This window comes from Rhamphochromis sp. 'chilingali' (genome assembly GCF_963969265.1).
Source record: "Rhamphochromis sp. 'chilingali' genome assembly, chromosome: 2".
NCBI lineage: Eukaryota > Metazoa > Chordata > Actinopteri > Cichliformes > Cichlidae > Rhamphochromis > Rhamphochromis sp. 'chilingali'.
Genome location: NC_137930.1, coordinates 9036458 through 9054047, shown reverse-complemented (window position 1 = coordinate 9054047; position 17590 = coordinate 9036458). Strand labels below are relative to the sequence as shown.

The 17590-nt window shown below is 37.8% G+C and overlaps 1 protein-coding gene across 1 annotated transcript; it reads right to left on the bottom strand.

The window, feature by feature from the left end:
* Nucleotides 1–9110: 9110 nt before the first annotated feature.
* On the bottom strand, nucleotides 9111–15674 carry auh (AU RNA binding protein/enoyl-CoA hydratase). The gene is made up of 10 exons (XM_080876109.1): nucleotides 15415–15674; nucleotides 14753–14820; nucleotides 13984–14071; nucleotides 13599–13685; nucleotides 13184–13276; nucleotides 12505–12561; nucleotides 12048–12235; nucleotides 11247–11297; nucleotides 11020–11067; nucleotides 9111–10604 (listed from the first exon to the last, which is right to left on the bottom strand). Exons 1-10 carry the CDS (start codon nucleotides 15641–15643, stop codon nucleotides 10527–10529), a joined length of 987 nt encoding a protein of 328 aa, XP_080732235.1. The 5' UTR covers nucleotides 15644–15674; the 3' UTR covers nucleotides 9111–10526.
* Between the last annotated feature and the right edge of the window lie 1916 nt (nucleotides 15675–17590).

Sequence of the window (17590 nt, the reverse complement as noted above, 5' to 3'; positions counted from 1 at the left end):
ATAATAGAGATTTGTGTTATTTTATATTATTGGTAAATGGTAATTATGTGACAGTGCATTTCAGGACATTTTACAGAGTAATGCAAAAGTAACATAACAAGTTGTACAATGAATTAATGTATCCTGGGCGTAATTAAATAACATACTGCATTACTTTTAAGAGAGGTGTTCTGTATATTATGTGCACTACATTCCATTACCAACACAAACATTTGACCACATAGCATGTAATTAGTTTGCATGAATGTAGAGCTAATGAGAACCCAATGAGAATCAATAAGAGAATCACTCATAGAATCAAATCAATAAGTGATCTTGATAACAGAATCTAAATTGCTATATTCTTATCAATTCCTGTTCAATTCATGCTTGGTTTTCAAACAGGCAAGTTCAAAAGATGCAGGCCCTACCTGGTTGGCCAAATGCCCCCACTTTAATTAAGTGTTTTGCTAATACACTAGTTATACAATTTTTCATTTGAATTTTTAACCTCCTAGGACCTGGGTCCACATATGTGGACATCACATTTTGGGTTGTCTAGACCAAAATACAAAATTTTGCTTTACAAGGGCCTGATATCCACTTACAAGGACATTATACTGCTGCTGCTCTATCAAAATTTAAAACGAATGTCCTCGTATGTGGATCTCATTTCTCTCAGAAACAAAAATCTGGTAAAAAAAATCTGGTAATTCTTTGTTTTTACATTCGTCAGGTCCCAATCAGCCCAAATAGCAAAGAGAAATTAAAAATGCATGACATGAAAGAGTTCGGGTCTTAGGAGGTTAATCTATCTCTGGATCTTGACAGTTAATCCAGTCACACAGCACTCAACCCTATAGAGAGAAGTGCCGTGAAGACAACTTGAAACACATAAAACCGCAGCCACAAAAGTGTCTGAGGACACCTCACACACACACAACATATTCTGGGTAACATACCCGCTATCAAGTGGTTATTGTCATTAGCTTGAATTCCATTCAAACATCTTAGTTTCTCACTGACTCACTTCTGATGGATTAAAATATTAGTTTCCAGAACACCATGACCTGAAGGCTGTAGTCTGCACTGATAGCTTTTAAAATTTTCAGGCAATGCAGCTGAACTTCTTACATTATTATTTAACCAGTCACATTGCCCTAGTCACATTCCTGTTTGGCCATATGAGCATCATAAGATAAAACTGTTTTTGTTTTAGAAAGTGTTAGATTATATGCTGACATTACAGGACATTACTCCTATTTTTTTCCACACTTTTCCTCTTGAAAAAATGTCATTAAGTGGCACTCAGCTCAGAACTAAGTGTCAACCTCCAGAACTTAAAAAAAGGAAAAATGGCCAAAACCTGTAGCTTCTCTAGTAGACACTTGGGGATGGGCAGAAAAGCCAGTTAATCCCCAGACTCACAGGTACAAAAATGGATCTGGTCTCTATTGCTCGGATGCAACGACTTTTATAGTAGGCCAAGTGTGCCAGCACCTGTTTCACTTATCTGCTTTACTAAAGATCTGACATCTCGTCATCATCAAGATTTTTCTTGCTAACATGCTAATAGAATCACTGTATTTTTTTAAACTCTGCACTCTATTTTGTTTATATAACACACATTTTGGCCAAGGTCAAGTAAAAGTAGACGATTCTGTTATTATGATAAATCACACAAGATTATCTATTTTACTGAGAGTAGTTCTGTTTCCATTGCTTGTAACCTTTCTCAGAGCAATAAAAGCAGAGCCAGTGTCTAGGATGCTAATCTCCCAGCAGTCTCCTGCACAAGCAACCAGAAAAAGCTGCTTGGCTCTCAGCTTGACAAGCGATTGATAATGTGAAACTGAAATGCCTGTAAAAAGTAGACATACTACAGTTTCCAATGGGATCCAAGGAGGGTGTAATTCCAGTCGCAATAGCCAACTACGACCACAAGATGGAGTGATGTAAAGGACCAAAACAGGCGAAAAGCTTGATGACAGACTACTGCTTGAGATGAGAGGAGATAGATAGCTTTCACTTTGGTACATTTCAAAATTGATGTCCATTTTTACTGGACATCAATTGAAAAGCTGGCAAACAACTGTAAAATAAAATGATAAAGCATTTACATTTTATGGTGTACTTAAATTTGACAATCTACTTATTCAAAGTGACCAGTGATGAGATGCAACTAATTTACTATGTAGGTTTAGAGTAGCCCAGCTGTTGGACCTATTATTATGTGTTTGTTTTTGTTGTTGTTGTTTTTATTTTCTGTCAGAAACAGAAATTGGGTACACACTGTCTCTTATCTCTGACTGTCAAACTCTATTGACTATATACATTCAAGTAAATGCTTGAGTCAAATTTGATTAAACTGACAACTTGAACACCACAGCTGTTGCAAGCTGTCAAAGAAACAAAAATGGGTTAAGATCATTTAAGATGACCTGAGGTAAAATGTAAGATCACGTCAAACAAATGTTATGCATTTCCACTAAAAAAGCTGGAGCGAGTAAAAGGTATTCCGTCTGTTGTGACACTGCTAGTTATGTTTAGTTCCAAAAGCTTGGTGAAAAATGGATAAGACAGATCTACTCTGTATTTTAAACAGAGCTTAAAGAAGACAGGAATTTAAACTGAGAGACTAGATTGTGTGGATTTTGTGTACAATGTGCAATTTTGAAAAATCCATCAAGTGTTTTTTGTGTTGCTTAATCTGGTCGAAGAGATTTCAAAAGCAGGATGTTAAGTAGCAGGTTTTTGCACACATTAAACATCTTCATTGGGCTGCACATCAGGAATGACGATCATGTCAGATTGCTGACCCATTTCAATTCCAGTGAACTAGGACTGCTTCATTCTCCATGAATAACACTGAGGGTTTTCATGTACTCATTTGTCTTTTTAGCTCATCTGTGAACTTCTAGAAGCTGCCTGATCCCAATTAAGAAATATAACTGCTTTTAAGGTAATGTGTTGCCCTTTATAACTGCAGTTGGCTTTTTAAAGTTTACCTTTGTTTTATTAGAAAAGAGGAGCCTTGATTCTTGAATTCCTTCTAATAGGAGCTCCAGATTTCTTCTCCTCATAACTTTATTATTGCCTTTATATCTATAATACACGACACACCTATTAATGACTCATAACTTGGCAACTGATATAATTTGTAGTTAATCCAGTTTTATGGACTCAGTTCATCCAATTTTTAAAAATTACAAATATTATTTTTCCCTCTAGTGAAATTTGGTGCAGATAGTTTTATTCAACATCACAAACCTAACTATGTTCTACCTAATAATATTTTCTAATGTTGGCTTTACTTTGGTTGTACAAAATTTTAAAGTGTTTGCTCAGTGTAAATACTGTTGAGATGGCCTTCAATTCAACAATTTGAGGCCCAAACCACATGTTAAGAAACAGTTGCAAACAGCCCCACAAAACATGCTCAGGGAGGAAGAGCCACATCTTCCAAACTGTCCTGCGGTGACAAAAAATGTTCCTTAAAAAAAAAGAAGAAATCTGTGAAGGATGCCGTTACACTTGCACCTTCTATGTTTCCCATGAGAAGCGTCTGGGGTGCAGGTTTCCAGTATTGGGGAACCGGTCTTTCTTTACGCAACTCTGACTTGTGGTGGGATTCCCCCCGGCTTAGAGTTGGGACATCTGCCGGAAGGAGGCCAGCCACAGTGGGGATGTTCAGTCTGTTGTCAGGCCCTGAGCAAGCAGCATTAAGCCACAGGCCAGGTCTGCACGTAACTGCTGGCCAGGGCCTCAACAGTCTGTTCACAGCCTTGCACAAATGACTACCCTTATTCTATATCATAAGCAATGCATGTCTACCTTCAGCCTAACTTAACCCTAAACAACAAATCCTAATCACAGGATGCAAAAGAAAAAAAGACATGGCTGCAAGTGCAGTGATGTCGCCCCCAGACTGAGCCCGATGATCACCATCATTGTACTAGAAAAATGTATTGATTGTGTAGATTGTTCTTGAGGTTAAGATAAATATGATACATTTTTTAAAAAATGTGGAAAAAATAAAAACATTTGTATTTTGATTTTCATTTTGATTTTCATATATGGTTCTCCGGTTGAGGTTTTGTTCTGTTTTAATTTACCTGCACTTCATGACAGACAGCAATAATTGTGGATTACAGGTCCGGAAATGACAAATTCTGCTGTGCAAAGCGAGACCACCATGTACAATGGGATGAAAAAATGTTTGCCCCTTTCCTGATTTTTTTTTTTGTATGTTTACCACAATTAAATGTGTCAGATCAAATTAAATATTGACAAAGATAACACAAATAAACACAAAATGCATTTTCTAAATGGAGGACTTTATTATTAAAAGGTAAAAGTCCAAACCTGCATGGTCCTGTGTGAAAAAGTGACTGCCACACAAATGGCAAGGGCAGTGACAACTCATCCATGAGGTCACAAAAGACTCCAGAACAACATCCAAAGAACTGAAGCCCTCACTTTCCTCAGTTAAGGTCAGTGTTCATGACTCCACCATAAGACAGAGATGGGCAAAAATGGCCTGCATGCAGAGTTCCAAGTCAAAAACCACTGCTGAACAAAAGGAATATAAAGGCTCTTCTCACTGTTGCCAGAAAACATCTTGATGGGAAAATGTGGACTGATGAGTTGTAGTCCTGACGTGAATCAAACTGGGATGCTATGGCATAACCTTTAACCATATAAAAGATGGTTCATGCTCAAACAATTCTGCAAAGATGAGTGGGACAAAAATCATCCACAGGGCTGTAAAAGACTCACTGCCTATTATCACAAATGCTTGACTGCTATTGTTGGTGCTAAGTGTGGCCCAACCAATTATTAGGTTTAGGAGCCAATCACTTTTTCACACAGGGCCATGTAGGGTTGGAATTTTTTCTCCAGTTTTTCAAAAGTGTTTTTCCCCTTTTAACACCTTCATTTAGAAACTGCATTTTAATTTACTTGTGTTATCTTTGTCTAATATTTAATTTTGTTTGATGATCTGAAATATTTAAGTGTGACAACAAAAAGAGGAAATCAGGAAGGGGGCAAGGTTAACAAGGTTAACCTAGTCCTTAACAATGCAATCCCAGATGGCCGCCATGTTGAAACTACAGTGTGCAATGTTTTGTTTTGTTTTTTAAACAAAGATTTAGGGCCAGATTTACTAACACCTGCAGTAGTGCAAAGCCTTCTTTTTTTAAAAAGCTACTTGGATTTGCTAAAGAGGCACAGTGTCAGTTTTGCAACCCCTCTTCTGAGCAGGAGTATTTTGGGGGCTGGTCTTGTGGCATATGTATTTATAAACTGCATTTTAATTTACTTGTGTTATCTTTGTCTAATATTTAATTTTGTTTGATGATCTGAAAAGAGGAAAAAGCTGTGAGTTCAGTGCCAAAACTCTCTGTCCTAAAAGTCTTCACTCAGTCTTCACTCTGGATGTGGTGGTGTTCTGTGGTACAACATACTCCTATGTTGAAAAGTTTGCAACTGAGTGTTATAATTGATGTCTGCTGGAGTGATGAATCCATAACACAAGGCCCACTTATTGCTCCTAAATAGCACAAGTATTTTCATAAAACAGAGCAGAAGTTAACTAAACTGAGATGTCTTTTTCTCAGCAGTGTGCAAACCACAAGCATCATCTCTGTTGAATCCAGTACAAAAATGTCTATTCCCCGTATGTGAACGTTTAGCTATTAATGCATCCATATTAGTGTATTAGTACACCTTTACTCATCTGTCAACGGAAGACCCACCATGAACAATCACTTGTGTATATTTATATTATACAGAACTTTTTAAAAGCTGAAATTAACATATGATCTACTTCATTTATTCCAGATTTGGGAAATTCTCTTGCTATAGTAGTAATAATAAGGATTATCATCATAGCAAAATATTTCAAAATCAGAAAGGGAAAAAGAGGTTAAAGTGGGAGTCAAGATGATTATCTGCTGCATTGTAGAGAGATATTGTATAATGCATGCCAGATTTCCTGTATTTGTTCTGGTAGAGAAGCTCAATCTGTTTGTTAGAGAAAGCTCTCCAGTTATAGTCCAGTAAGTGGTGCAAATGATACTCATGCAGCCAGGGAAATAGCCTGGAGAAATAGTATTTTGCTTTATAAGAAAGCCTTCTTAGGCTAGAACATCTTACTATTCATCATTGATATTCATTTAGTCTTTTTTCTCCAACTGATCTTTCTGGGTTAACTTCAATAATTACTTCCTCCAAACCATCAATGTGTCTTTTAGACCCCCATTCCTACAAAACTGCTCAAAGAAGTCCTGCCATTAACTAATGCTTCAACCTTAAACATAATTAGCCTATGGGTTATGCAGAAAAAATAGAACTGGCCTGAAAGGGCTTTTGCTTTATAACTTATTCAGGTTGTGTATCATGTTTTAAAAAAGTAACGAAGTAATACAGTAACTAATTACTTTTGAAAATGAGTAATCAGTAAAGTAATGGGATTAATTTCTTGGAGAAGTAATTAGTAACTAATTACTTTTTCAAGTAACTTGACCAACATGTGAGGCCAGATGCAGACAGAAAAAAGACCCGGGCCATCCACAGCACCCCCAGAGTACTGAAGACCCCAGGCCACACATATTGATAAAAGCTGCATGCCCACCCCAGCATTAGAAGAAGGGAGGCCCTAGATGGAGCCCTCACAGCCAAAGGGCAAGAGCACCAGAGAACCACAGGCCAGCCATCTTTGTGGGAGCTGAAATCAGGGCCACAGGACCCCAGGCGCCCAAGAACCACTCGACACCCAGAATAGACACCCTCTCCCATGCTAGAGACCCGAGCCAACCCTGACTTCAACCCTAAGGGACAAGACCAACAACCACGAGATTGCACATAACACTGTAAAGGCTGGACAATGAGATGCGTAGTCACAGGTGGGATCCATTGATAACTAGGTTTCAGGGACTTCCAGGGCATAATGACACAGTGTTTTACCCATCTTCTGTATTTGTTGCAGAAAGAAAGGCAAGCTGGACTGCGGCAAATACACACAGGTATGGTTGCTAGTACAAGTTCAATACAAAATTGCTGATATCCTGGGACCAGTTGGGACTACTCTTCAACAGTGACTAAAATATTTAGGAGAAGTTGGTGGTCATAAATGAGAAGACAGGAAAACAGATGTAGACTGAGTGGCCATAAAGAGAACAGGTTACAGATGATGGCCAGCCACACTCACTGACACCATCTCAAAGTAACACATCATTAGTTTCTTTAGATTATGGTATGAACAGATTAGATACAAAGTCAATGACATCTATAAGACTGGAAAAGTTTACAAAACCTTTCTAAATCTTTGGAATCCAATGAACTAAGGTGAGATCATTATGGACAAATCAAGAATTCTTGGAACAGTGGTGAACCTTCAAGTGGCTGACCTACCAAAATTCAAGAGTAATCAATGACTCATCCAGGAGGTCACAAAAGAATAAAGAACAACATCTTAAGAACTGCAGGCCTCAGGTTAAGGTCCGTGTTCATGATTCAAAAGTAAGAAACTGGGTAGAAATGGCATTCATGGGAGAGTTTTAAGGCACAACTACTGCAAAAACATCTTCAAAATACCCAATACTTTTGGGGAAATATCCTGTGGACTGATGAGACAAAAGCTGAACTTTTTGGAGGGTTTGTGTCCTATTACATCTCATGTAATACTAACAGCATTTCATAAGAAGAACATCACACCAATGGTCAAACATGGTGGTGGTTGTTTGATGGTCTATGCTTTGCTGCTATGGGACCTGGATGACTTGCAGTGACTGTCCCATGAATCGTCCTCTCTACCAGAAAATCCTGAAAGAATGTCTGGCCAGCAGTTTATGCCCTCTAACTCAAGTGAACTTGGTTTATTTAGCAGGACAGTGATCTGAAGCACAGCACCAAACAAAAGAAAATTAATAAAGAAGACTGCCACAATTCCCCAACAGCACTGTGAAAGTCACATTGCCAGGTATTGCAAATATTTGATTGCAGTTCTTGCTTAGCAGGATTGCAGAACCAGTTATTAGGGTTGGTTGGCAATTTAAAATCTGCATTATATTAACTTAAATTATCTGTTTAAAATTAAAATTTGTTTGAGAAACTGAAACAGGTAAGTATAAAATGTAACAAAAAAAAATAGAAATCAAGAAAGAAATACTATTTCACAAACTGAAACCATATAGGAGAGGTCCAGAAAGCAGATCTAGTGATGGTCAGAGTTATACAATTGATGAGCCATAGCATGAAGATTTGGGAAAGCATTGTTGAAGCTATGTTAAGAAGAAAGGTGGAGTGTGTTGATAGAGAAGTATAGAGAAGGTCAGAAAGAGTTGTAGTGTCATTGATCTGGAGAAAGTATATGATAGGGTGCCAAGACAGGAACTGCAGTGGTGCATTAGAAAATCAGTAGTAGCAGAGAAATTTGTATGAGGACAGCAGTGAAAGAGTGGTGAGGTGTGTGGTTGGAGTGACATAAGTGTTCAGGGTGGAGGTGGTATTACATTACATCATCACCCCTTCTTATTTGCAAAGGTGTTGGACAGGCTGACAGATGAACTCAGGCAGGAGTCTCCATTGTCTAAGGTGTTTATAAGCACCACTCTGATCTGTAGTAACAGTAGGGATGATTTGCAACAGAAGGATAGCAGCAAGCGTGAAAGGGAGATTTACAAGATGGGAGGGACACCTGCTATGATGTATGGTGTGGGGATGGTGGTACTGACCCAAAGTCTGAAGATAGAGTTTGAGGCAAGAGTTTAAAATGACACTCACTGTGAGCGATCAAGATGGACAGGACAATTCCTTTTTTTTCCCAGTTGCCTAACGCCACTGTATTAGAAGGTAAAGAGCCTACAAAATTTAAAGCGAGTATATCAATATGACAGCTCAAGCGGAGGGCGGGCTCACAGAGAAGATTCATGGATGTGGTGACAGCGGGTATGCAGAGGGATGGCGTAACAAGGAAGGATACTAGGGATAAGGTGAGATGAGAGCAAATCACGCGCTGTGACAACTCCTGAAGGTAGCAGCCAAAAAGTTGATGATTAACAAAATTCTGTGTTAATGCACGTTTAAAATGAATATCATTTATATAAAAAAAACCACAGTAACACAAGTTACACTGATAAGCCTTTTTTATTTTTTATTTCAGAATATAATTAAAAAAAAGTTTTAAGTGTAGTTCACATTTCTCAAGTCAAACTGAAAATGTATTCAATTTCTGCAGATACACTAAAAACCGAACAGACTTGTGATGTGTGTAGAGTCAAATCCCACGCTTTTGACCTTTCCAGCAGTACTATGGACAGATGTATACTGCAAGAAAAACCACTCATCTTTCAATGTAGTATACGTTAAAAATAATTAAGTGACTTGGAGTTCGTAGTGAGCTCTGCGATGCATTTAAATTCACATTCAACATGCTGCTTCTACAGTCTCCCTGGGACTTACTCTGCTTTTCCTTTTCTGTCATATTCACTTCTTAAATTAATGATGGACAGTCGTAATGAACATGGCCAGTTACAAATAATCACAGCAGGTATCCCATTATTTTAATCAATATAAGCCAAAAGATCTGGCTTTAGACTAAAAACTATAGGTTTGAGGCGTTTTGCTCTACTCTTAGCTTTGTATGATGTCAGAACTGATATCCATAATATCGTTATCTCAGGTGTGGCTCTGGCTTTCAGCAGAGAAGCACAACCCACTGTTGTCCTGTTCAAGGGATAGCCAAGCAGAACAAAGTTACTGTAAAGGGAGACAAGCCGATTTCAGATCGTTTCAGACAGTGTAAGCTTTAAGCACCCCTCATGTGTTTAAAGAAGGTTTGTATTAAAAAAAACAAAACAAAAACAACTTTAATATGATGTTGTCTTAAGTAACAAAATTGGACAGAAAGTAAAGATGACACGTAAACAAAATAGTTTAGGTTATGTTTGCTATGAAACAAATGTGGAAACGTATCAAGCTCTGAGCAGTAATCAACTTGCTCAGATCTTTTTTTTTTTAATTAATCAGATTAATTTGGCACCAAAAACTGACTTGTAGAAAAATAACAATGATTTTCAACCAGTTGATCTGAAGGATTTTTTGTTACTAGCACATTGATTTCTTCCTTTGGGGGCCTCAAACTATCTTCATTCACTTCATTTTGGTAAAGTGAATCAAAAACTGTTATGCAGACATGAACACAGCAGGACACATTTAACTTAGCTAGGTTAGTTTGCTTTGTTTCTCCAAATCTTAATGTGGTTAGTTGTAAAGTCTTTACCTTACAATTTAAAGCGCCTTGCGGTGACTGCTGTCATAAACTGTCACTATATAAATAAAAGTGAATTGAATCGACAAAGTCAGAAAGTGCTTTAGCCTGAAACATCAGCCCACAATAACCCCTAAGGTCCAGCTGTCAACTATCCTATGGGTACTGTATGGGCTAATGTATTGGCGAGTTCAGTCTGACCCGTAATTTATGTTGGAAGCAGTGAACAGTAGCAGAGCTGAAGGCAGAACTGATCGATTCTGGAACGATGACTTCATTCCCCTTTGAAATGAGGCTGCCTCTTCTCCTTGAAAGCAGCCAAGCCTTCCAAACGGTCTTTAGTTGGTATCACCTTAAAACACCAAAAGCATGTGAGTAGTAAAAACCATGCACCGTGGCCACTTCTGTGTTCTTGTATATACACAAGACACAAATTACCCCCCCCCCAATGGTTTCACAATACCCTATTGGTTAGACAGGTTTTTTTTTTGTTGTTGTTGTTTTTTTAAATGCACAGATCTCCAGGTACAAATGTCCCTAAAACTCTGTAACATTGCAAACTGCTCAGTTTACTGCAAGAAATAAACTGGCTGGTTGTAAAAACAAATAAAGAGACATCTCTGTCAGAGGTGGGCAGTATAGCCTCTAGCCTCTTCTACTTTATATAATTGAGATGAATAACATAAGGTTTTCCTGACCCTCACATTCTACCTTTCGTTTATGCCAACAATCTTCAACCTGCACAATCACACTTTTTCATTACTCACTTGGGAATAACAAGCCTCTTCTATTGCCAGACCTGTAGATAAATCCACCTGAAAGGGAACGTGGGAATTCTCAGTTAGGGTTGCAATATAGCCAAAAAATATCTTTGTCCGCAAAGAGTTAAACTGAAGAGCTTTAAAAGGTGTAAAGTTTTGAAAATGTACATTTTATTACAGAATTACAACAAAATAAAGAACCGTAAAGGCACCCATCCACTGACCACACTTACCTCTATCCCCTGGTTAATTGCCAACTTTGCCATCCTTATTGCAATTGGGCCCTGTGGAGTCAAAAAATCAAAAATGTATATAAGTTTTATATGCCATGGTTGAAATGGTTAATATGAGAAAACGTTTCGCTGTTTTTTTTTAGTCAGGTTGTTTTGCACAAAATGTTCATTTTTTAAAATATGAACGATCAAAGGAAACAAAAATGTATCCTTTCAATTTGGCACTAAACACCTCAAGCACTTTTTTGACCGCGTCTAAACTGCTGTGTTCAGGGAGAAAGCCTGAAGAAGGTACAACTGAGCAGAAGCCCAACCAGCACCAGGGTTGTAGTTTTCTTACAAATTTATAGGGTTGTGCACCATAATTTCATCCCCTAGGTCACATTGTAAGAGCTCTACTGCAACATGATGAGAGTTCTAGGGGACAACTATGGGTGAAACAGCTTGAACTGAACTGCTCTCACTACATTAATAAAATAGAAGACTTTCCATACCAGCACAAAGACCACTCACTATCTGTAATTTGAATCACTGAGACTTTCCACTTTCTCAAAGTCAAGCTGAGAGATTCTGTTTTCAGAGAGGGTGAAATCTGGCATGCAACTCAAGTGTGAATATTCAGGTGTTTAGAATAGCAATTTTGACAGAGAGCTAAAAATAACAGTCGCAATGGAGTGCTCACATTTTGCAACAAGCAGACCTCGAAGGAGTAGTGTCCAGTTGGGTAAGAGTGCATTGTAAAAATAGGGTCTTGAAATTATTGATACAAAGATCTGCTTATCAGTTACATGATCTTCTTACCTGGGGGTTAATCTCCCGTGCAAGCTCCAGAGCCCTCAAGTAGGCAGCATCTCCACTGTCATTCTGCTCCACAGAATGACTGACAAGACCCATTTGTTGCGCCTGTGTTCCATCAACCACTCGTGCAGCAAAGATGAGCTCCTTGGCAAGAGAGACGCCAATCACCCTAGGGAGACGTTGTGTACCACCTGCACAGGGCACAGGAGAAACCTGGATAGAATATGGCCTCACCCATTGATACACTGATACTGCCCTCCATCTGTAGTAGAAATTCAATGTAAAAATGACCACCTTGTGGAGAAACTATAGGACAAGTTGTGGAAACAATTCCCCAAGTTATCTTCCCAAGGTTTCTAAATCTAATAAGTGCTCTGTTTACACACTACATTTTTATAGACAACATAATATAAAATGAAACTACAAAATTTACAAAGAAATGAAATAAAACATGCTGTACCTGCTCCAGGAATAATTGCAAGTTTAGTCTCAACTAGTCCCATTTTGGCAGTATTGGCTAGAAAGATTAAAGAGAAAAATTATTACTACCACTACTACTGATGTACGCTCTTAACACACAACATTAAAACCACTAAAGTGAAGAACAGTGAGAACTGCAACTCTGTTCCATCTCAGCATATTAATGTATTTTAAGAGTGACATAAACTAACCAATCACAAGTGGTCAATCCTGAGGTGGAATTACTACTTTTCTTAGTAGCATTTAGTGGCTTTGGAAAATGTGCAGCAAAATTTCTCAAACACATCGGATTAAGAAAGCATTTATTTAATTTTTTTTTCACATCTTTATTTTTAATGAGACCAATAGTGCTTCAGATCTTCATAAAAGTAAAGCTTAAAGTGCCAAGTAAACTTTAAATTCAAGCCACAGTTAAACTGATTTTTAAGTTGGTTAAAATATGTTCTACTGCATGTTTAGCATCCGTGTTAGCAGCATGCCATAACTCAGGTTCTCACTCAAAGATTATAAAAGTTGTAAAATGTACTACAAACACATTTCATAATATATATTTGATTTTCATACATTCCTTGGAGTGTAGCCCTTTCAGGTTTACTATGGGGCGCTACTAATGTCATATTAGTAAACACAGGCACAAAGTAAAGTCCTCTGAGTCTTACATGAAATTCTGATGTCACAAGCAAGGGCCATTTCCAAACCTCCTCCTAAGGCAGCACCATCAATTGCAGCAATTGTTGGTACTGGCAGGCTTCCTATGAAAAGAATGATCTTCTATCAATCAAGGAGACGCACACTGTATTTATACAGGACTGACCATCATTGGGAACTGCCATATATAACAAAAAGTGAACTGAATTTAAGAAAAGTACTGGTTCAAACAAAATGTATTCACATTACTTACAAATTGTGGTAAATAAATATTGATGAATGTAGGATTTGTCCATAAATTATTTGTGTGAACAGTTTAAGTAGAGATTTGTGCAAGTGTGGCATGAACCTCAAACAACCATTAAAGCACTTCCAACTCAATAAATAAACAATTCACGAATTCATTTTGCATGATTCAGACTTTACCTAGCTCTGTAATGAGGGCTCTTGCTTTGGATACAAATGGTCCCACTTCGCTCTGGTGCATCTTGGCCCTCTCCTTCAGATCTGCACCTGCCAATAGACACAAAGGAAAAGCGTTCAGCCAGAGGTAAGTGGCTTCCTGAGGCATACAGCAGAGGAGTGCATTACCAGCACACACAGTTTTGGCATCTGCTACCGTTTCTGAATTTAAAGCCGAATTTCGCTCACAAGACCCAAGATGGGTATTTCAGATTCCGGATCATAGTGATGTGGGAATTTATCAACAACTGAAGAATGACAAGTAAAACATAGAGCATTTTTAATGTTATTATTATTATTCCAATTATGGTTCAAAAAGAAAATAGCCCAATTAGCAAGGACAGTATACCTGCACAAAATATACCAGGAACCAAACTGCATAAAATTACACTGCGCACTTTTTTATTCTTCTTGATGTCCTCCACAGCTTCAAACATCTGAAAGACAAAAAAGTTTTCCAACAACAACAAAAAATGTCTGTCAACATTTTATAAATTATGACAACTGAAAATAAATAACTTGAAGCACAGTTCAGGATAAACTAGTACTTAAGAAATATTAAAAGTTTAGTAAAATACTTTTGAGCTCTTAAGTTTCTACTGAGTGCTTAGGCTCAGCAGATATTTAAAGAGCAGAAGTCTATTTTTCTGTTACTGAGTTATATGAGGACATAAACAACATGGACAGATTAGTCATAGTTAGCTGTTATTGGTGAACAGAGACAAGTGTGCACTCCTTCCAGATCTTAAAGCCGTTTAATTTTAAAACTGTTCATCAAGAAAGTTAATTGGTTTATAGAAGTTGTGACTAGAGGAGATTAAGAGTGGAAAAGGAAATTGTAGTATTGACTGGCATTTAGATCTTTAACCACTTGAAAACTTTTTAAACTAAATTCACTCACACATGTAAAAAGATCGCCACCCCTGAGCCATAATGACCCATAACTACATATAATGTATAACTCAAGTAGCCAAGCTCTCTGAATGACCTAAGCACAAAGAAGCCTATGTGTAGTGCAGGCAAGTAGAATTCTAGATCAAACTTATGAATTGTTTGCTTGGTTCTAACCATAATTTTAAAAAATACAAATAGACTAAAAGGCACATAGCAATACATACCATTTTCACAAGATTTTTGCTTATGGCATTTTTGGCTTTTGGTCGATTTATTCCAACGACGACAATACCTGAAAGATAGATGTGACATCCTGCTGACTGACCACGCCACACACGTTAATGTCACCAAAACAGAATCCAATCCAATCCATCTTTATTTATATAGCACTTTTAAAAACAACAAAGTTGACAAAAGTGCTTTCCAATAATAAAACAGAGATAGCAGTTAAAACCATACTTTAAGCATACAATGAAATCAATAAACAAAATAAATATATAATTGAAAAAGAAGATAAATATAAGAATAGCCGAGATGGTCAGAGAGCATATATATATATATATATATATCACTAGCTTTTCGAGAAAATTCGACTAACTTGAAATTCCTCATAATTATTAAACATTACCAGTAAACAATCTCAAAACTGCATTCTGTTCGCCTTAAAGGTAAGGGATTATCAAATTCTTTTTTGGAAATGTACCTGCATTAAATGAATTTGAACCTTTTCTGGTGTTTTGTTACGGTCTAGGATGACATCATGTTACACAGTGATGTGAGTGCCACCTTTTACTTTGACTTTTTTGGAATTCCGTTTCGACAATAACACCAGCTTTCTCCTGACAAACTCGCATTCCAGGTAATGCAGGCTGTGACAAGAACTTACCGCTGTCTTCTCCGTCTAGGTATCTAACGCGCAGGTCATCCTTTGAGTCGGAGCTGTAGTATCGCGTAACAGCACCGTGGCCGTTCAGGCGAGGACAAAGCACGACTCTGTTAGACAGAACATACCGTCTGGAGAAGAAGGCAGCGGCTAGCCTACACGCACTTTGTCGATGCGCTGCCTGTACGCGAAAAGATTGCCAAAAGGATCTGCAACCTACCAAGACCGCCATACCGAGGAGCTGTAATGCTGTTTGACTTTCAACTTTGAACCCAGTCACGTGATGAGATCACATGACTTATTTGCGGTCTGCATGGCAGAAAAATAAAAATATTGAATTTAATTCTTAATTTTATTTTACTCGTGTCGCGCGTTGTCTTAATTTATAAATGTGGTGCAAAATATATCACTAATTTTAAAACCCAATAGTAAATATGATGAAAATAATTACTCACTTTTTGAACGTGACAATTAGATTTGATTCATACGATTCCCTGTTTATATACACAATAAAAGTTCAATTTAGTTTTATTTATAGAGGAAGATAACAGCAGTTGGCTGAAGGTGCTTTATTTTGCAAGGCAAAAGACATTACAATAACACAGAGAAAACTCCAGCAGTCAGACATCCCCCTCTTTATTCTTCGTATCCTTTATTTATCTAAGTAAAAAGTGTCATTGAGATTTAAATCTCATCTCCAAGAAAGACCTGGCCCTTAAGCAAGCATTTGGTGACAGTGGGAAGGAAAAACTCCCTTTTAAGGAAGAAGTCTCCAGTAGAACCAGGCTCAGGGATTTGCAGCATCTGCCACGGCTGGCTGGGAATCTCTCGCTACAGCATTTTGGATCAACTTAAGGCTGTTCAGGGAGGGTTTAGAACAACCTGATAATAATGAATTACAATAGTCCTGGCTAGAAATTAAAAAATGCATGAAGTAGTTTTTCATCACCCCTCTGAGACAGAATGCTTCTCATTTTAGAGATATTGCCAAAAGCAGGAAAGCAAATCATTTGTAACTTGTGTCCTCTGTCTAAATAAATAAATAAATCTGGGTACATTTCCAGATGATTTAACATGCAACTATTTTGCTCGTAATAAGTTAAATGAGTAAAGAAAAAAAAAGGCTATTTACACAAGATAATTCATAATTTTATTGGGGGGGTGATATTGGTTGGGTTTGATTATCGGGGGGGTCATAACCCCTCTAACCCCCCTGGAAATTACGCCCCTGATTGCCATGGCTGTGGTAGTTGCAGTATGTGTACTGCATTGAATTCTATGATTCTCACAGATTGAAATAGTACCTTTTATGTTGACCCCCAGCTTCAAATTATCATTCAGGGATTACCCCCCCCAGTCCAGACACCCCTGCTTCTACAATACATTTAATTCACAGTGGGGATGAAATCTCCCCATCATTTACTGCATCAACCACAATTTAGGAATCTATTTTTCACAGTTCCGTAGAACACATAGCTAACTTACACCAGCTAATTCCTTTTGACATATTTATTAACTTTCAGACTGGAAGTTGAGATCTGCTGCTGATCTCACTGCCTCCTTCCCTGTACTAAGATTTACAGATGTTGATTAAAAAAAAGTGCAGAAGATGTGGAGGAATCTAATATATAAGTGGAATATTTATTTAGACTTTTGTTTTTGTTTGGTTTTTAAATTGGCAACATTTTCTGCTGTTCACACTTGATGTTATTTAATATTAAATATTAACATTATGGTACAGCTGGCCAAATAACTCTAAGTGGAAGGGGGAATGAAAAGTTGCATGCTAAACTTTTCGTATTCTGTGGATTCAAGCCCATACCCCCAATCCAGGAAAGTCTAGAACTGGCTTTCTGGTTAAAAGGTTTGCCCTGAATTCATGAAGACTCTGGATGTTGCAGGGCTGTCTTGGTTGACAAGCTACTGCAATGTTGCATGGGAGATCAGGGGCAGTACCTCTGGATTGGCAGACCGGAGTGGTGGTTCCCATTAGAGGTGGGTTTTGATTATCGATTTATTGATTAAAATCGATTTTGGCTTGGATAACGTGATATAACGTGATATAGATAGGTTCACGAGTGAGGGGGGAAGGAAGTTGGAGATCAACAGGCGAATTGGTGCTGTGGCATTTTAACACAATTTAATCCCACATTTGTGAAAGAAAAGCAAAACACTTTTT